General features: G+C 61.5%; 9 protein-coding genes across 9 annotated transcripts in view; 5 read left to right on the top strand and 4 right to left on the bottom strand.

Moving 5' to 3' along the window:
- Window positions 1–230: 230 nt before the first annotated feature.
- RHTO_07164 (mRNA transport regulator (Mtr10)) lies at window positions 231–3602 on the top strand (the record flags this gene model as incomplete). The annotated part of the gene is made up of 6 exons (XM_016420822.1): window positions 231–344; window positions 652–744; window positions 799–1168; window positions 1226–2893; window positions 2955–3432; window positions 3494–3602. 6 exons carry the CDS (start codon window positions 231–233, stop codon window positions 3600–3602), a joined length of 2832 nt encoding a protein of 943 aa, XP_016274549.1.
- A 1038-nt stretch (window positions 3603–4640) lies between these two features.
- On the top strand, window positions 4641–5502 carry RHTO_07163 (uncharacterized protein; the record flags this gene model as incomplete). The annotated part of the gene is made up of 7 exons (XM_016420821.1): window positions 4641–4773; window positions 4844–4898; window positions 4964–5016; window positions 5098–5153; window positions 5230–5242; window positions 5301–5365; window positions 5419–5502. 7 exons carry the CDS (start codon window positions 4641–4643, stop codon window positions 5500–5502), a joined length of 459 nt encoding a protein of 152 aa, XP_016274548.1.
- Window positions 5503–5845: 343 nt separating this feature from the next.
- Window positions 5846–7136, top strand: RHTO_07162 (uncharacterized protein; the record flags this gene model as incomplete). Its single annotated transcript, XM_016420820.1, has 4 exons — window positions 5846–5925; window positions 6008–6488; window positions 6546–6578; window positions 6636–7136. 4 exons carry the CDS (start codon window positions 5846–5848, stop codon window positions 7134–7136), a joined length of 1095 nt encoding a protein of 364 aa, XP_016274547.1.
- A 118-nt stretch (window positions 7137–7254) lies between these two features.
- Window positions 7255–9359, bottom strand: RHTO_07161 (multicopper oxidase; the record flags this gene model as incomplete). The annotated part of the gene is made up of 5 exons (XM_016420819.1): window positions 7255–7390; window positions 7444–8045; window positions 8106–8777; window positions 8834–8919; window positions 8975–9359. The coding sequence occupies 5 exons, from the start codon at window positions 9357–9359 to the stop codon at window positions 7255–7257; spliced, it is 1881 nt and encodes a 626-aa protein (XP_016274546.1).
- A 448-nt stretch (window positions 9360–9807) lies between these two features.
- Window positions 9808–11897, top strand: RHTO_07160 (acid phosphatase; the record flags this gene model as incomplete). The annotated part of the gene is made up of 7 exons (XM_016420818.1): window positions 9808–9875; window positions 9960–10291; window positions 10362–10453; window positions 10517–10664; window positions 10806–10885; window positions 11018–11364; window positions 11429–11897. The coding sequence occupies 7 exons, from the start codon at window positions 9808–9810 to the stop codon at window positions 11895–11897; spliced, it is 1536 nt and encodes a 511-aa protein (XP_016274545.1).
- A 397-nt stretch (window positions 11898–12294) lies between these two features.
- RHTO_07159 (serine/threonine protein kinase) lies at window positions 12295–13268 on the bottom strand (the record flags this gene model as incomplete). The annotated part of the gene is made up of 3 exons (XM_016420817.1): window positions 12295–12379; window positions 12452–13206; window positions 13263–13268. The coding sequence occupies 3 exons, from the start codon at window positions 13266–13268 to the stop codon at window positions 12295–12297; spliced, it is 846 nt and encodes a 281-aa protein (XP_016274544.1).
- A 238-nt stretch (window positions 13269–13506) lies between these two features.
- On the top strand, window positions 13507–15725 carry RHTO_07158 (PA domain containing zinc finger, C3HC4 RING-type protein; the record flags this gene model as incomplete). Its single annotated transcript, XM_016420816.1, has 4 exons — window positions 13507–14112; window positions 14169–14487; window positions 14544–14775; window positions 14834–15725. 4 exons carry the CDS (start codon window positions 13507–13509, stop codon window positions 15723–15725), a joined length of 2049 nt encoding a protein of 682 aa, XP_016274543.1.
- Window positions 15726–16123: 398 nt separating this feature from the next.
- RHTO_07157 (large subunit ribosomal protein L24e) lies at window positions 16124–17358 on the bottom strand (the record flags this gene model as incomplete). The annotated part of the gene is made up of 4 exons (XM_016420815.1): window positions 16124–16766; window positions 16935–17004; window positions 17141–17191; window position 17358. Coding segments are annotated over 4 exons (765 nt in total).
- A 328-nt stretch (window positions 17359–17686) lies between these two features.
- RHTO_07156 (protein-nucleus import-related protein) overlaps window positions 17687–18418 on the bottom strand; it is a gene marked incomplete at both ends in the record, with an annotated part of 3680 nt that continues 2948 nt past the window's right edge. Inside the window, 4 exons of the mRNA XM_016420814.1 lie at window positions 17687–17698; window positions 17755–17958; window positions 18013–18087; window positions 18143–18294. Coding sequence (XP_016274541.1) covers window positions 17687–17698; window positions 17755–17958; window positions 18013–18087; window positions 18143–18294 — 443 coding nt within the window. The remainder of the gene's footprint in view (window positions 17699–17754; window positions 17959–18012; window positions 18088–18142; window positions 18295–18418) is intronic.

Genomic DNA, 18418 nt, shown 5'->3' with positions numbered 1-18418 from the left:
CTGCATCACGCCTCCTTCGCCTTTGCCCCGTCTTCTGTGAGTAGCACTGTGCTATCCTGACTAGCCCAGCAACCTCAATGTCCCTCACGAAGCGAGAGCCACCTTTCCCCTCTCCACCTTCCGCCTCTTCTCCTCGTCCGCTCGCGCTCGCCTGCTCCATCCGCTCAAAGTCGAGCGCCGCTTGTTCAGACAGCCCAACTCGAGCGCTTTGCACTGCCCATCGCACCGCCATGGCCGACGCATCGCTCCAAGCCGTCGTCGAGGCGCTCAACGTCCTCTACACGAACCCGGACCGGGAGGCGAAGGAGAAGGCGAATGCGTGGCTGGGCGAGTTCCAGAAGAGTGTGCGTAGCAAGGTCCTTTCGCCTGGCGTCTTGGCGGCCTCCTGAATGGTCGTAGGGAAGTGGATGGACGGTCCTTCCGTCAAGACTGATGAGGGGAAGAAGGGAACGATTTGGCTTGCTGGGCGGCCTAGGGCGCTAGAAGAGGCGGACATCAGGCTCTCAAGTGCTGTACTTGAGCGCTCTGCTTCAATGGTGCTCTCTCGGCCGACTTGGGTGTCTCCCCCTCCTGACGAGGAGACGAAGTCGCTCAACACCCTTGATAAGCTCGAGCGAACGTACTGAATTGACGGCATTCCTAATCGCGCAGAATGAAGCATGGGCGACTGCGCAAATGATCCTGTTTGCGCCAGACGCCCCGCTCGAGCCGAAACTCTTCGCGGCGCAGACCTTCCGGACAAAGGTGGGTGGTTTAGCGCATCTGGAGAGGCGGCGAGCTCACGAGTACTCTCTGCAGATCACGTACGACCTGGCAACCCTCCCTCAAGAACAGCTCATTCCTCTCCGCGACTCCCTCCTCGCTGCCCTCCGTTCCTTCGCCTCCGGTCCCCGTGTCGTCCTCACCCAGATCTGCATCGCCCTCGCCGACATCGCTCTTCAGCTGACAAAGGCGCAATGGGACGACCCGGTCGCGTCGATGATCGACATGTTCGGCAAAGAGCCGGCGATGGCGGCTGCGTTGCTCGAGTTCTTCCAGGTGCTGGCCGAGGAGTACAACAGTAACTACAAGATCAACGTCAACAACGACTTTGGGCGGGAAGGAGACGCGACGGTGAAGCGGGGGGAGCAGGTCATCGGGCTGCTGTCGATGTATGTCCAGGCGCCAGGTGAGTTCTGCCCGTCGATTCGCGAAGTGGATGTCAAGCTCACGTCGGCTCGCCCAGGCATCACCGCTGGACTGCATAACCAGTGCTTCGCGACTCTCGGCGCATGGCTGCGAACAGGCCAGATCCGCGCTGGCTCGCTCGCTGGCACCCCCATCCTCGCCTCCGCCTTCTCCTCCCTCTCGAACGACCAGCTCTTCGACAACGCCGTCGACGTACTCGTCGACATCATCCACGAAACGCAGGAACTGCAGGAGAACATCGCCATCATCCAGGAGATCATGCCCCGGCTGACGGCTCTCGGTGCGAACTTGGCGAATGAGGACACGCGGGAAGACGAGGACAAGATGCGAGGGTACTGCCGGATATTCGTCGAGGCGGGAGAGTGGTACGAGCCGCTCATCGTCCAGCACCCGGACACCTTCCTTCCCCTCGTTGAGCTCATCAAGCAGTGCGCGGCGTACGAGGGGCTCGATGTCGTCGGCATCACCCTCAACTTCTGGTACCGCCTCTCGCAAGGTGTCCACCGAGCCGGCCCGAACCCGTCCATGGCGCCGCTCCTCCAGGTGTTCGCAGACCTCGTCGGCATCGTCATCCGCCATCTCCACTTCCCCGACGACTCGACACCTCTGACCGGCGAGGAGCGCGACACATTCCGCGACTTCCGACACAAGATTGGCGACACGCTCAAGGACTGCTGCAAGGTCCTCGGCGCTGGGCCGTGTCTCCAGCAAGCATACGACGTTATCGCGCAGGCTGTTGCGGCTGGTGACGCGGTGCGGTGGCAGGACGTCGAGGCGCCTCTGTTCTCGATGCGCTCGATGGGCGCGATGATTGACGTGCACGACAACGAGCTCGTCCCGAAGATCATGGAGCTTCTGCCGAAGCTCCCTCAACACCCTCGCATCCGCTACGCCGCCATCCTCGTCATCGGCCGGTATACCCACTGGACGCAGCAACACCCGGACCTGATCCAGTTCCAGCTGCCGTACGTCTCGGCCGGCTTCGACGACACCGACCCGGAAGTCCTCGCCGCCGCCTCGCAGACGATGAAGTACCTCTGCAAGGACTGCCCTGAACACCTCGTCGCCTTCCTTCCTCAGCTCCACACCTTCATCCAGACTGTCTCGTCCAAGCTGAAGGGCGAGGACCTGCTCGACCTCTCCGCCGCCATCGCCCACATCCTCATCGCCATGCCGCCCTCCCAGATCCCCTCCGCGCTCTCGACCTTTCTCATGCCCAACGTCGAGATCGTCCACGCGCTCGTCTCGCAAGACGCACCCGCGGCGAAAGACCAGATTCGCAAGGCTGTCGAAGCGCTCGAGCGTATCGACGTCTACCTCGCCATCATCGGTCAAGTCCCGGACGGCCTGCCCGACTCGTGCATCGCGACGTGCCAGCAAGTCTGGTCGGTCATGGACGCCCTCATCGCCAAGTACGGCTCGAACCCTGCGGTCGCAGACCGCGCGACGATTGCGGTCCGCCGCGGACTCGCCTTCTTCGACGACATGGCGTTCGCCGTCGCGCCTGCCATCCTCGACCGCCTCTCGTCGGCATTCGAGCAAACGCCTGCTTCGGGGTACTTGTGGATCACCGGCAAGGTCGTGCAGCAGTTTGCGCCCAAGCTGGACCCGGCGTTTGATGCGGTGGTCAAGTCGGCGTTCGAGAGGGAGAGCAACAAGGTGTTTGAGCTGTTGCAGTCGACGCCGCCTTCGCAGATTCCCGACGGTAAGTGTCGACGAGCACTTGAATCTGCAGCGAGACTGACGATGATTCTCCTGCGCGGCAGTCCTCGACGACTACGTCCACCTCGTCCAAACGCTGATCGAGTCTGCGCCGCAAAACATCTTCACCTCTCCCGCCTTCCCCGCCGCCTTCCAGTGCACCCTCACCGCGCTCACCCTCCCGTCGCCCCGCATTGTCCTCGCCGCGCTCGACGCCGTCCGCGCAGTCGTCGGCCACGACTCTCTCCACCCCGAATCGAACGGCTCATTCGCCTCTCCCTCTCAGCAAGCTGCCTTCCCTACTTACGCCACCGCGATCCGCGCCATTATCGAGTCGACCGCGACGCAACTCATGCAGCTCTTGCTCGACGTCCTTGTCGGAGGAGGAGAAGACGAGCCTTACAACGTCCTCACGATCTTGCGACTGCTGTCGATCCAGTTCCCCACGGTCTTGGCGCAGACGATACCCGTGGCGGTCGAGCTCTTGCCCGCACGAGCAGTGGGCCCGGCCGACAAGGCAGAGTTTCTCGCCAAGTTCAACGGGTGCGTACACTTCCTTCTCTCCTTATGCATCTCTCTGGCTGACACCGCGGCTCGTTCGCAGCGCCATCACGGCTCAGAACCCAAACCAGGTCAAGGACGCGTTCACCTGGCTCCTACGTGCGTCTCGTCGGAGCAGGGACCGCGCGCGTCCGCTGGAGGACAGGCGGTGAGGATGAGGTACCTATGGATGGATCGGGAGGAGGATATGGGGAGTATTGGTCGCCGTTTGTAAGGAGTTGGAGTTGGTTGGAGGAGTGCAATCGTTCAAGTTCAGTCGCATCTTCTTCCGCTTGCTCCGGGTCATTCTCTCGCGCTCTTGTGTATGTGTCAGAGTCTTCTGCGCTGCCTGCAAGCCATACAAGCTGGTCGTGGTCCTCGCCGCCATTCATCTCGCCTCGGCTCACCCGTCGGCAGCCGCTCTTTGACCTCGACACTTCACACGCTCGCTCACAACGCTCAGACTCGGTTGCCAGGGCTCATAACATGTGTGAAGAGTGCTGCACTGCCATCGTGCGTCGTCGTGCGGCTCCTGGCGCTCGTTGTTGAGTCGCGCTCGCTGACCCATGAATGCTTGATTGGCTTGTCGTGCACGCGCACAGTGGTGGAGCTGGTTGCCGTTCTGTGCGTAGCATTCCAATTCTCCCTCGCACGCTCCGCCCCGCTCACGCTCACGACTCGTCGCGCGCAGGCAAAGGCCCCGACTGGACCTGCGGCCCGATGTGCGACTCCTGCGCCTCATGCTGCGAGAGCAAGGACACTCGCTTCGACGATATCTGGAAACAAGAGCCGCAGGCGCCACCGGTCGGACAGGGCGGAGAAGCAGGGACTGCGCCGAGAGGAGGAGGAGGGCAGGGGACGTATGGGACGAGTAGGATGGAAGTGCCAGGGCAGGCGGGGCCTTGATGTGCTCGAGAGGGCTACAGGTGCGTAGCTCGACTCTCCCCGACCGAAGAGCTGACTGAAGAGTTCTCCGCTCGCTCTCCGTCTCTTTCCCCAGGTTCACCTCCCTCGCCTTCCCTTCAGCGGCTCTCTACGCCCGCGCCATACTCGCATTCGTTAGATCGCTCTTCTGGGTACGGTACCGAGCCAGAAGACTGAACCTGAACCGCTTGGAGGCGAGGGAAGGAGGACAGGCGGAAGGACAACGATACCCATCGTTTCGCGGCAAGATACCCCTCGTACGAACTCTCTATTGCAACTGGCATCTTATGACCTCGCATTTGCCAGCCAGAGAGGCTCAGAGCGTTCGCCAGCGTGGAAGGATCTCTGCCGAAAGTTCCTCGCATCTCTTGTTCCTCGACACTTCACTCGCACCGCTCGAATTGACTCGCCGCTCGCACAGTAGGCTTGACTCCACGTACATACTGTTCTTCTCGACGCACAGCGCTCACCACGCCGTCGTCCCGAGCAGGACTTCATCGCTTCATTCCCCACATCCATCCTCACGCGACCTCTCAACTCGCCATGTACGTTGTGGGCAGCTTCGACGCTTCGTGGAGACCTCCATACTGACCGTAGGACCCACACCTAGGACCCGCTCTTCGCACCACCACAAGGAGGTCCCGCACAACCTCCGTTCGAACTGTGCGTCTCGGGATCTGTCTCAAGCCCGCTAGAAAGGCTTTTCGGCACTCGTTCGCGCTGAGCAACCTCGAGGAGCTGCAGACATGCCGCTCAAGAAGGAGGGATCTGGCAGGGCCAACTGGGGCAGCGACCACGATGTCCGTTTTTCCTTTCGCTTTCTGCATCTTTCCCGCCTGTTTCGAGGCTGACTCTGCCTTTGTCTCGCACGCGCAGGACATCGTTGAGGGTACTTCATGCCGCCAACAATGAAGGAAACGGCCCGCTGACCGTCTATACGCCCGCAGGAATCGCCCTCGCTCGCTCGGACGACTGGATCTCGCATTCGCCCGCGGACGTTGGCGCTCACAAGGTGCATCTGTCCGGCCTTCAGTCGTTCTCAGATCGTTGACGCTCGCACCGCAGATCTCCATCTCGCCCCCGACGTCCCCCTCGCTCGCCGACACGGCGGCCAAAAGCGCGGACCCCGCTCCTTCCGCCTCCGCCTGAGATCGCTTCCACACACGACGAAGCTTTGTCTATCGGACTCCAGAAAAGCAGCAGTACCGTTCGTTAACCGGCAACGAGGTTGCTTGTCCAATCAGGTTGGGAAGGTCCTGACGCGATGACCTTTCGCGCTCCTCGCTCTCTGCACCTTCCTTGCGATCTCCTCGACAAGCTCTGCTGCTCCTCCAGCTGTTTTGCGCAAGTAACTCAGCGCAGCGACATCACGTTCGCCTACGCTCGTACCGCTCGCCTGCCTCCGCGGATACTCCGTCGCCCGACCTGCTCCTCTCTCCTCGCTCCCCCTTCCTCTCCTTCGTTCCTTCCCGACCCGTGTATTGCAGCTAAGATGATCTTGCGACCTCGCGGCGAGGATGACCACCCAGCGGCTTGGGTCGCGGGCTCGAACATCAAGAATTGGGTTGCCGAGTGCGTGGTATCCTTTCTTCTCCTCCCTCTCGTCTTTCTGGAGTGCTACAGTACTGATACGATATCGAGGAACGAATCGCAGACAACCGCCCGTCGCCATCTTTGTCCTCACGCTCGTCGCCTCCATCCTCGCCCTCTACGTTCTCCTCTCGACAATCTGGCGCTGCATCCGCGCTTGCCGCTCAAAGAACCCATCAGCTCACCCTGGTGGTTCGAGGTGGCAGCGTCTCGAAGAAGGCGCCGAGGCTCGCGATGCACCTCCTCCCGGTTTCTGGGCGCCCATGAGTGCCATCACAGGCAGCCGCTACCCCGCCCCTGGCACGACCGGCTACCGTCCTACTCGTACGGGTGGTACGACAGAGATGAAAGCTGAAGCGCACACTATGAGCGGTGTCTTCGCCCCGTACGACCCCCCGACGGTTCAACAGCAGCGCGAGTACTCGCCCGCGCCCCAGTACCCTGCTAGTGTTAGCGATGCGACGTTCAGCGGATCCAGTATGGCCCCGAACGAGGACGCCAAGGTTCATGACATTGCGAAGAACTTGCCTGCTCACAGCCCGTCGGTGAGTCGCGACGTCCCCCTCTCTCGTTGCGCCGTTGCTGACGGTCTCCTTCAACAGATCCATCACTCGAGGTCGTCCATGACGAAGGAGGTGAGTCGCTAAACTGTCCACGACGCGCGGGACAAACTGACTTCAACGGTTTCGCAGGCGGACCTCTTCCTCCCGCAAACTTATGCTCCGCCTCAGACGCCATTGCTCGGCGCTTCCAGCGTCACACAAACGTCGTTATCTGCGCCGGAAGGTACACCCTTGCCCTTTCCCGGCGCTCCCGCTTCAATCGTCGCCTCTCCTTCCGTCGCAGCCACCGTCGTCGGCGAAAGCACCTTCTCTACACCCAAGGACAGTCCTTCCCTTCCCACGACGACGACGTTCACAGCTCCGCCATCTCGTCCCGCCTTCCCAACCCACCGCCGCGGCACCTCCTCCTCCAGCACCGGTTCCTTCTCCGCCAAACCGCTCGCCCTCTCTTCCTCTGCCAGCATCTCCAGCGTCTCCGCTGAGGCGCCCAAGGTCGATCTCAAGAGGACTTGGTCGATTGGGACGGCGGCTTGGATGCCGAGTTTGAGGAAGGCGGAAAGTAGGGCTAGTGGAGCGGGAGAGGAGGGAGAGGAGCAGGAGAAGGCTGGGTTGATTGGTGCGAGTTCGTGAGCGGTGGAGTGGTTCTTTCTCTTCGTATCCTTCACGTCATCCGTACGACTTGTTATGCGAAACGATTTCTATCTTGCAAACGACTTTACAAAGCGATACAAACCCGACGAAACAAGATCTACCCAACAACAGTCTGCCCGAGAGTGCGCATGATCTTGCACTGCTCCTGCAGCACCGACGGAGCCGAAGCGAGGAGGGAAGTCGTCGCGTTCGGGAGGACGAGGAACTGCATCGCGAGACCAGAGGCCATGTGCCTGCGGGACTCGAACGTAAGCAAAGTCGACGAGCACAAAGCAAAACAACGCACCATGTCAAATGACAGTGGAAGAACCACATGCCGGGGTTGTCGGCGACGAAGCGGAGGATCGTCCAAGAGTAGGCGGGAAGGATGAACGTATCCCTCCGCATCGGGTTCTTCGTATCCAGCTCCTGGCCCTGATACCGGCCTTGCCCTTGTCCCAGCATCCAAGGCTTGTAGCCGTGCAGATGGAAAGGATGGTCGCCGTCGTCGTAGTTCTGGACGTACACGTCGACGACTTGAGTCCCGCTTGACGGATCGGGAACGGTGACGATGAGCTGTGAGTCGGCTTGTGAGGTTCCGACAGCGTTGAAGCCGTAGCCGGAGAGGAGCGTCGCTTTGCCCTGTAGAGGCGCCCATGAGGTCGAGTTGACGAAGCTGAGCCATTGGTTGTTTCCGGTGTTCTGCATCGAGACGGTCATGTACGTAGAGAAGGTCGCGTTCGGAGGCGACTCGGGGACGTAAGGGACGAGAGCGGTGGAGTCGAGGTCGGGGAGAGAGCTGCCGCTCCCTGGGTCGGAGGAGATGAGCGCGGAGGAAGGCATCGTCGAGTTGTCGACGCCGTAGCGGATGACGCCCAGTTGGCTGCCCTGGAAGCCTGGCTCGGTGTACTGCGAGACGAAGGCGTGTCGGTGAGAGAGCGGAAAAAGGACGCGAGAAAGCGAGCGCACCGTGAAGGCGTCCTGCTGGACCTCGTGCCGCATCCAATACGCTCCCGCCGTCTCGTTCGTGCGCAAGATCACGCTATACCGCTGCGCGACCTGCACGACGAGGCCCGAGACCTCGTACGGCTCGACGAGGACGCCGTCCGCCTCTACAACCGTCAAGGTATGATTGTCGACCGAGAAACGGCTGGCGGCGAACGAGCCGTGGTTCCCGATTCGAAGGCGGTAGGTCGAGTTCGGCTCGAGGGTGAAGTCGGTGTAGCTGGACGTCGAGTTGCCCCATTGTCCGACACCGTTGATCGTGCCCGCATCCGGGACAGGTTCGTTCCCCTGCGTCGTTCCCGAGTATCCCGCGCCTGTCATCCCATTCGTCGAGAGGTACTGCGTGAGAAGGTCGGTCGAGAACCGGTGGTACAAGTCGGACAGCTGGATCGAGAGTTCGCCGTCGACCGAAGGAGTCGAAGGAAGCGACTCGGTACGGTTGTAGACGATGAAAGCGCCCGAGAGGCCGTCCGTGTATTGCGTGCTGTAGTGCGAGTGCCACCAGGTCGTGCCGACGAAGGTGTCGAGCGTGAAGTTGTAGAGGAAGGAGTGGCCGGGAGGGATCCCGCATTGCGAAACCGAGTTCGTCCCATCGAACCAGGGCGTGCCGCGCTGGAAGAGGCCGTGCCAATGGACCTGCGCGTTGGGGGTGTGAGCGGAGTTTTGGAGGACGAGTGGCGAACGGAACAAACGGCGGAAGCGTTCGACATCGCGTTCGTCACGTTCACGACGACGCGATCATCGTTGTTCACCTCGATGGTAGGCCCAGGGTACATGCCTGCGAGAAAACATTCAGCGCGAGTCCTTGGAAGGCTTATCAGAAGCGCACTCACCGTTCACGACGAGCATAGGCTTATCGAAGCCGTCAGGCGACCCTGTGCGCTCCTCCAGCAGAAAGTCGTAGTGCCGCGTTGTCGGGGGCTCCTTTGCCATCGCCGCCTGCCCCTTGAGCACAAAGTTGCTCGACGGCTGAGCCAGCACCCGTCCCCCATCCGCCGAAGTCGAGTTTGTCCCGTTCACGCTCGTCGCTACAGCCCGATTCTGCGAAGGGTGCCGCAGTCCGACTCCTAGACCCACACCGAGTGCCACAGCGAGCACGACGAGTCCACCAATGGCCACGGCGAGGGTGCGGATCCAGCGTCGGCGATGAGAATCCGGTTGAGGAGAGTCAGTCTCGATCTCCTCGAGCGAGTGCTTGTCGTCGATGGAGCCCGCCATCGTCGTCTCAGCTAGCAGATGCGACAGTCGAGCGGACGGTGCAGGCGGTTGCAGCGTGTGAACGGATGCTCCTCGTCGAGCTGGGCGAGCGGGAGTGTGCCGGCTCCGCATCCTCGGCCGGGACAAAGGCGCTTGTTCGGAGCTTTCAGCCGCAGCGCGAGCACGTTCATCCCTCTGAGCAGCGCGGTCGACGGAAATAGCGAGTGGACGCCGTCGAAGCGGAGTGCGGAGTCCGCACGTTGACCTCGTCGAGAACACTCGCACGCGCTCAAATGGCGCACGGTCACGGCAGCGCGCTAGAACAACACACGCTGATTGGCTAGCGCAGGGCTAAACTCGCCCCGTCCGTGCCGCTGGTCCGCTTGCCGACGACTTTGCCTCCCGACCCTTCGCCTCTCTCTTGCTCTTCTTCTTCGCATCTTTCTGCTCCATCCGAAGGACAGCCAAGATGCTCTCGACGGCTGTGATCACCGCTGCCCTCGCCGCCGCTCCGGCCTATGCCGCCGTCGCCCAGTCGTGCGTTCTTCCTCCTCCTCCTCCTCCTCGAAGTCGCTGCTGACCGCCACTCTCCCATTCCGTCCCTATTCCCACTCGCCGCAGGTTCGTCCCTCCCTCGTCGAGCCCGACTCAGCAGTCCTCGACGTACACCGGCAAATCGAACTCGACTTTGCCCAAGTCCCCCGTCGTCGCCGGCAAATCCTTCGATCGATTCATACAGGTGGTCCTCGAGAACACTGATTTCGCCACGAGCGCGTCGTCCCCCGTATTCCAAAACCTCTCGTCGCAAGGCGTTCTCATGAACGGGTACTACGGAGTGACCCACGTACGCTGCTTTGCCGCCCGGGTACTCAGACGTAACGCTGACTTCGTCTCCCTCCTGCAGCCGTCGGAGCCAAATTATGCCGCCCTTGGATTGGGAGACTTCTTTGGCAGTATGCTGCAGTCTAAACGGGCCCTACAAGCTCGGTACGAACGAAGACTGACACATTTCTCCGCCGACAGTGCACGGTGACGCCTTCTACGCCTTCCCGAAGAACGTCTCGTCCGTTGCCGACCTCCTCGAGGCCAAGAACATCTCTTGGGCGTCGTACCAGGCGGGTATCACCTCGCTCCTCCGGCGTGGAAGCTCTTGCTGATCGAGATTGGGCGTCTCGCAGGAGAACATGCCGTACGACGGCTTCACCGGGTTCAACTACACCCAGCCGAACTACATCAGCGGCAGCGGCAACTACACCTACTATGTTCGCAAGCACTCGCCACTGATCCTCACGGACTCTGTCGCCGTCAACCCTGAGCGTGCCCTCCGTGAGTCTTCATCTCCAACTTTCTCTCCCCTCGCTCCCCACCCCGCCTTTGGCTCGCAAACGTCCTCCGACATCGCATCTCGCACCTAGTCCTCTCTCACTTTGCTCCGCAATCGTGCTGACTCGCGCCTCTGCCTCGCAGGTCACCGCAACTTCAACGACTTTGCCGCCGATCTCAACGCGGACGCGCTTCCTCAGTGGATGTTCATTACGCCGAACCTCGTGAGTCGAGCGACCGGAGCGACGCTGGGAGACGAAGAGAAGCGAACGAGGCAGACAAATTGTTGACCTTCCCAAATTCCCGCTCCCTCTCTTTTCGCTCTCGCTCGCTCGCGTTCTCCTGTACTTTCAAAGGTCAACGACGGCCACGACACAACGATCGACTTCCAGTCGCAGTGGCTCGAATACTTCCTCTACCCCTTGCTCGCCGACGAGCGCTTCAACAACAACCGCACGCTCATTTTGATCACGTACGACGAGAACGAGGCGTACGAGGAGAACAACAACATCTACACCATTGCGCTCGGCAAGGGCATCCCCAAGGAGCTCATCGGTACGACCGACAACACTTACTACACCCACTACTCCTCGCTTTCGACCGTCGAGGCCAACTGGGGTCTTGGCTCGCTCGGCCGCGGCGACACGAACAAGACGCTCGCCAACGTCTACTCGTGGGTTGCGAACGCTACGGGCTACCAGAAGTGCGTTCCGCCTTTCCTCTCCTTCGAGCGAGATCTCCGTTCTGACGCCTTTCACTCCTCGCAGCAACGGCTTGACCAACTCGTCGTCGAACCTCCCCCTCACCAACCTTACCGGCATCTTCCCCGGCTTCGCCAACGATCAGATGTGGACGCCCATCCTCGCGCCCAACATGTCTGCCATCGGCGCTGGCGGCGGACCCGTCTTCGCTGGTAACGGCACCGACACCTCGCTTACCTCGTGGGACCAGCCGATCAACTGGACCGCCCGCGGCGAGCCCAACCCGGGTCACACCGACCCCGGCTACGACTACTCGTCCGGCTCGCTCGTCATCAAGCCTTCGGCGTCGTCGTCCTCGTCGGCGGCTGGTCCTTCGGCGACTGGCTCGGTTGGGCAGGGCGGAAACAGTCAGGGTGGCAACCAAGGCGGAAACGCGCAGGGCTCGAACGTCCAGGCCAAGTCGGGCGCCGTCTCGGTCGTCGTCCCCTTCGCTGGCGCCCTCGCCGCCGTTGCCGGCGTCGTCACTCTTCTCTAAAAGGTTCAGTAACCGTAGATTCGCCTTCATGAGAATACGTAGTCTCTACCTTCGTCCCGTCTTGACCCGCCGAGAAAGCCGTCAACACGACGAGACCGGCCCTCGGGTGCGCTGCACTTCTCCTGGTAGTGCGCGGAGGCCGTCCTGCTACGTCCATCGCTGGTCTCTCCCGCCTGCACGCTGCACTTCCCGGAAGCTGCACAGCGCTGTCCACGCCTGGATTCGCGTCTCCTCGCTCGGTTTCGACAGCCGGAGAACTGCTCGAATGACACTCACAGGTGCCTCTACGCCTCGGTGCAAGTCATGAAGTGGTACATCTCCCACTGATACTGATCGAGGGTCGTGTCGATGAGTGCGCGTCCGAAGTCGACAAACTTGATCTCCAAGTCGTCGGTGATCAGGACGTTTGCGGTCGGACGTCGCCGTGGAGGATGCCGCAGGTGTGAAGGCGGATGAGGGCGTGTGCGATGTCGAGGCGATACCTGTGATACGGAAGGACGTTAGGAAGACGTCGAGAACCGAGCAGAGGAAGGACGGAGAGAAGAAAGACTCACTTCTTGAACTCGCTGTCCCCACAGGCCTTGCCGCGGATCCGCTCCGAGACAATGACCACCCACCTGTAGCCCTCGTCATCCGTCCGCTCAAAGACGCCGTACAGTTCCGGCGCCAAACACCCCTTCAACCGCTCGAGCGCCTCCACCTCGCGCACTCCCTCGTCCCAGCGGTCCTCGTACTGCTCGAAGCTCTCATCGCCCTGTGGGACAATCACCTTGATTGCCAGCATCCCTGAAGGATCGGTGTAGACGTCTCCGCCAGCACCGGCTCCAAGTTCGTCCTCCAGTATGACCTCGAGAAAGGACGAGGCGCCGCTTGTGCCGCGCCTGGAGAATTGGTAGTCGTCGATGAGAAGGCCGTGAGCGTGCTGGACGGCGTCTTTTGGGGCGAGGGAGGGTGTCTGCTCTGGATTTTCGTGTGCGGAACGGGCGGGCTCATCGTCCACGACATCTCCTCCGTCGAGATCAGGCGAGATGCTCAGTGTTGTGACTTGTTCTGTCACAGTCAGAGACTCCGCGCAAACAGCACCAAGTATTCGCGAGTGAGAGCAAGGGGAGACACCGCCGCTACAAGGCAGGAGAGGCGGAGTGAGCGGTTCAGCAGCCTTTGCAGGCGCGAGGTCTGCACTGGACGAGGAATGAGAAGACCGGTCGCGACAAGTCGGCTGTTCCTGCTTGTCGACGAGGTGTTGAATGCCCGGAGTGACAGAGGTCGGCGCACAAGCGGGCGGGGCATCATGGGCCAGGTAGAATCGCTTCGAGAATCAGCTCAAACGAACAACACGCTGTCCACCGCTAGAAAGGGACGCACAGTCATCATCGAAGGACGAGCGACGAGTTGAACGAGACGACGGCAACGAGCGAGAGCAAGCGGGTTCGATGATCGTCTCAGGCTGGGATGCCAAGCACAGTGACAGTCCCCGAACAGCCTAGCGAGCCTTTCTAGCGAGTGCGAGCGAGATGCAGGAGCGAGAGCAGCGACGAGGATTGGTCTGGCGGCAACACCTCGCTCGACTTGCTCAGACTGGCTTGCTGACGACGTAGAGAGCTCTACGATGGACCATTCGACGGGGCTGGCCGGCCCACCGCTCGCCCCGCGACGCCGCTTCGCCCACCACCTCCCCGCTCTCGTCGCAGTTGGCATCGTCCTCTTTGTCGCGTTCGCAGGTCTCTCCGGCGACGAGCAATTCAGCGAGTCTGCCATTGCACGTCATGACGCAGCGGACGAGGCCTTCCACGTCCAGCCGAGCGGGAGACACGGCGACAGTGACGCGAGTCGGGATGAGGCGGGGAGGTCGACGACGAGGCAGCTGAGGGTTGGACTGGCAGGAGCAGAGAGTGGAAAGGGACGTCAGTCGATCCTGCTGTTGGACGAGCCGAACGACGAGCTCGCCTTCGCCGTTCAGCACACTTCGCCACCCGCTCGTCCGCCTCTTCACTTTGCCGGCTCGCACGACAAGGCAGACTCGCGCAGGGCGTTCTGGCACATGGTCCGAGTCAAGCTGGATGGCCTGGCGACGTCGGTAGGCGACCTCATTCTCGGCCTGTTCGGGTTTGACGAGGACGAATGGTTCGACTTCGAGGGCGAGGGAGGCGCGGACGCTTTCTCGCTCGAGGGCGGCGGTCTTTCGACTTGGAGCGAGAGCTCCATCTACGTCGAGGTGCGCTAAATGACTCGCTTTGCAGAAAGGCTTTCGACTGACTCGCTTCTTCACAGCGCTCGAACTCTCTGCACCCTTCCCGCCCCTCCTCTTTCGGCCCGCACATCGTCAACGAACCCTTGCGCGGCCTCCTCTTTCCGATCGACATCGCAGCACCGACAGACGACTACGGCTGCACCGCCAAGCCCGTCGCTCCTGCACCTTTCACTCCGTCGAAGCCCTGGATCGCTCTCGTTCAGCGCGGCCAGTGCCCCTTCTCTGACAAGGTCCGAGTTGCGCAAGACTACGGCGCGATGGCTGTCGTCTTCGGCGACGAGAGCGAGGCGGAAGGCGGTATCAGCGGCGGACACGGCTTGCTGACGCCCTGGAGTCCTGGTGCGTCCGAATTTTGTTCGTTTCCGTAACGCACCACTCATCTTCTCCGCGATTAGACAACACCGACGACATTGCCATCCCCTCTGTCTTCGTTTCTCGCGCTTCCTACGTCTCCCTTCTCCGCATCTGGAACGACGAGCAAGAAATCGCCAAGGCTGAACCGCCAACGATGGAGGAAGGTTCGACGCAGACGAATGTCATCGTGGGCGACGATGCTGATACTGACAAGCCGAAGAAGGAGTACGTCGGCCTCGAGGTCGTGTTGAGCAAGGAGGAGATGCTCGCTTGGTGTGTCCGCCTAATGCGTCTCACGTTCTCGCCTTTCGCTGACTTTCACTGCACGCAGGCCTCTCCTCGACCTCCTCTTCATCCTCCTCTTCCTTCCATCCCTCCTCACACTCGTCACCGTCTTCATTCAACGTGTTCGTGCCGCCCGCGCACAAAAGGCGGAGCGTGCGCCAAAGGACGCCGTCGCTCGCTTGCCCGTCTTCCGCTGGGGCGAGAGCGAGAAGCCCTCATCGCCTGCACCGAAGGCTGGCGCGGATGCGGCGCGAACGGGAACGGACGAGGAGCGCGAAGTCGGCATTGCGCATGTGCCCGTGTCGGCTGCGCCCGAGCCGACCGAGCAGACTTCACTCCTCCATTCCGACACCGCGTCTGTCACTCGCGCCACTTCCCTCGCACACCGCTTCGCGTCCCGCCTCCCCGCGTCCATCTCTCGCCGTCTTCCTGCTTCCCTCCGTCCGCCCGCCTCACCAAACCAGCTCAACGTCGGCCCTCCTCCGTTCCGCCGCTACCCCTCCATCACCGAATGCCCCTTCTGTCTCTGCGACTTCGAATCGGGAGACCTCGTCATGTCCCTTCCCTGCGGCCACCTCTTCCACGCGCAGGAAGTGACGGAGTGGCTCGAGGAGCAAAAGGGTGTCTGTCCGGTCTGTAGGATGAGCGTCCTTGCGCCTCCGCAGGAACCAGGCGCGGCGGCACTGGTTGCCGAGGGTGAAGCGAGGGCTGCGAACGAAGCAGGCGACGAAGGCGTTCCACTTCTTTCGCCAACCGACGGCGCGAGCGTACTTATCCAGCCTGCGAGCCGCCCCTCGTCGCACACCATATCAGCCGAGCCATCGACTTCGACTTCGCCCGTCGGCGTCCGCCCGCACCCGCTCTCTCGCAACCACTCTGCCGCCTCGCCCGTCGCGAGCTCGAGCTCCACCAGAATTGCGCGCGACGATACCGCCTAGTCCGCCCTCGCCTCACCATTTACTGTAGCTATCCTTGGTCCATCTGTCTCCCGCCTCAGGAACTTGCGCTGTATCTCGCCTTCCTCCTTCCGCTTCGCCTTCTGTTGTTGTGGTTACCCTTTCGCCTGCTGATTCCCCACCCGCTCAATTCACGACTTAGTGTAGAACTTGCCATTGAGCGTCGTCTTGACTCTCACTTCGAGCCGGTCGCAGGGAGAGAGAGGGAAAGAAATGCAGCGTAGGGTTACAGGACAGACAGCAAAGAGAAGGCGAGATCTACCCGTGTGGAATGGAAGAAGGCACAACGTGAAGGTGACGGTGGTGGCACAAGGGAACGAACGACAGGACGGCCGAAAGAATGCGAAGAGGCGAGGAAGAGCGAGGGAAGCGACGCCAACTCATGACCGCATCGACATGCCCATTCCACCGGACGTCTTCTTGAGCGCACTCTGCTTCTTGACCTTGACCTTCTGCTTGATCTTCTCTGCGGGCGCCGCCTCCTCCTCGCCGACGTCCATGCTCATGTCCGCCTCGCGCAAGGCATCGGCCATCGACAACTCTGCCTCCTCCTCCTCGCTCTCTTCGTCCATCTCCTCGTCTCCCTCTCCCGCGAGGTCCGCGCCTCCCTCGAACCCAACAGCCCGCTTCTTCTGGTTCCGCATCTGCCGCTCGCGCTTCTTCTCCGCCCGAGCCTGCAACAACAACCGACTCGCCGACATGGCCTTCTTCGTCTCGTCCGTCTGCTCCTGCATGCTGGGCGTGAGGAGGTGTCCTGACCGCGTGACCTCGAGCGAGTCGTTCGTGAGCTGGCCCTCCTTGGCTGCCGCCATCCGGGCCTTGAAGAACGCCCGCTCTCGACGAGCCTTGATCTCGGCAATACGCTTCATGCCTGCGACAGTGGCTTGGACGAGGTCGCGGTCGTAGACGACGGGGACGTGGCGGCGCTTCTCGAATTGGAGAGTCGAGTCGACCGTCATCTCCTTGCCCGCCGCCTTGCGGAACGCCTTGGTCCACTTCAGCTTGCGCGGGTTGCGCTTCATCCTGAGGGCGGAACGCGTGGCGAGAGAGTCGGAGGGTGGAGAAGAAGTGGATGGTGAATGTCGAGTTGGAGAGCGGGGACAAGAAGAGTCGGGAGCAACGGGTGAGGCGGAACATGCGGGATGGCTTGTCAGTAACGCAGCACTGATGGTCAGGCTGGACGGCACGCACTTGAAGTTCTTGCTGCACTTTGAGCGGCAGAACCGGAAGCACTTTGCGTCGTTGCGGACGAACATGGTGCCTGTGAGAGCGAAGTGAGGTCAGCGACACCGTCGACATCGACCGTCTATGCCCAGCACCCTCTGAGCATCTCACGGTGCCCATACGCGGTTGCTGTGGCCAAGTGGAGATGAAACGGCGGAACAAGCGCGACTGACCATGACCCGGGTAGCAAGGCGATCCGCACACATAGCAAGGCTCAATTTTCACTGTTTGCCCGATTCACACATGATCAGCACGCGGTTCCTCGAGCTGTGTGAGGCGCAGATGTGGAGATGTGGGAGTTGTGCGGCGGCGAGGGGACGAGACGAGGTGGCGCGTTCGCTGGACTTGCTGGGTGGTCTGTGTGGGTGTGTTGGACGCTGCTGGACTCACTCTTCGGGTGCTAGGCGGTGTGTGAGGGCGTGGACGAGTGTCGAGGCGAGTCGAGCGAGTCGTGCCCAAGTCCAAGCTGGCGAGCGAGGCGGTGTCGACTTCGGATCTCGCCAACCACAGCTTCCTGGCGAGTCTACGGGCACTCTACAGGCTCTAATTGACACTCTGAAGCCAGCCGAGCCACCCCGAACTCGAACGAAGCGGAGACACGACGTGGAAACGACGAGATCGCGTTGCAATGGCTGCGAGCGGGTAAACGGATGCGAGGGCGTGCTGGAATAGGGTATTCGTAGACGAAAGAGGTATAAAGATAACGCCCGCGAGCCGGTTCAGGTATGGCGCTGAGGAGAGGGTCGAGGTCAGCCTTCGCAAGGGAGAGAACCGACGTGTGGCGCACAAGTCCCTTGCCGTTCACCCGCGCTCGCTGCTGGCTCAACCAGCTCTGCGGCTGGTACGGTCTCTGCTGTCCTCCCGCGCCCGTGCCGCCCGTCGCAGACGCCGCGATCCGCTCCCGCATCGTCCGCATCGACAGGTCGTGCCACGCCGACAGCATCAGCTGCTGCTCGCGGCGGTAGATGCGCTCCGTTTCGGCGGAGTTGGCCTGCAAGCACGTGTTCAGCATGCGCAGAAGACGAGACGAGGGTTGGGAACGCACCTTGAGTCGCTCGACTTGCTCCTCAAGCTGCCGAATCTGCTGCTTGAACCCCTGCTCGGCCTCCTCGAAGTTGCCCTGCATTTGACCGTCATCAGCATCGCCGAAGCGACAAGGAGAACTGGGGGCGCACCTGCTGCTCCGCCGCGTGAGCCCGCTTGAACAACCGATCCTGCTCCTTGATAAACTCCTTCATCTTGCGCAACTTGTCCTGCATCTCGCCCACCTGTGTTTTGTACGACTCGTTCTCTTTCTCGAGCGAGGCGAGGCGGGACTGGGTGTCGGCTGAGGGGGACTTGCTCGAGAGCGAGGCGCGGAGGTCGCTGTGCGGAAGCCGAAGACGTTCAGTCAGCGAAGTTTCTGATTATGGCGAGAAGGAGAGACACATGAGGACGCGCAACGCACCCAT

This window comes from Rhodotorula toruloides, assembly GCF_000320785.1.
Source record: "Rhodotorula toruloides NP11 unplaced genomic scaffold Scaffold6, whole genome shotgun sequence".
In the NCBI taxonomy this organism is placed as follows: Eukaryota; Fungi; Basidiomycota; class Microbotryomycetes; order Sporidiobolales; family Sporidiobolaceae; genus Rhodotorula; species Rhodotorula toruloides.
Note: the sequence above shows the minus strand (reverse complement) of the source record. Positions and strands in the feature narration are given on the sequence as shown.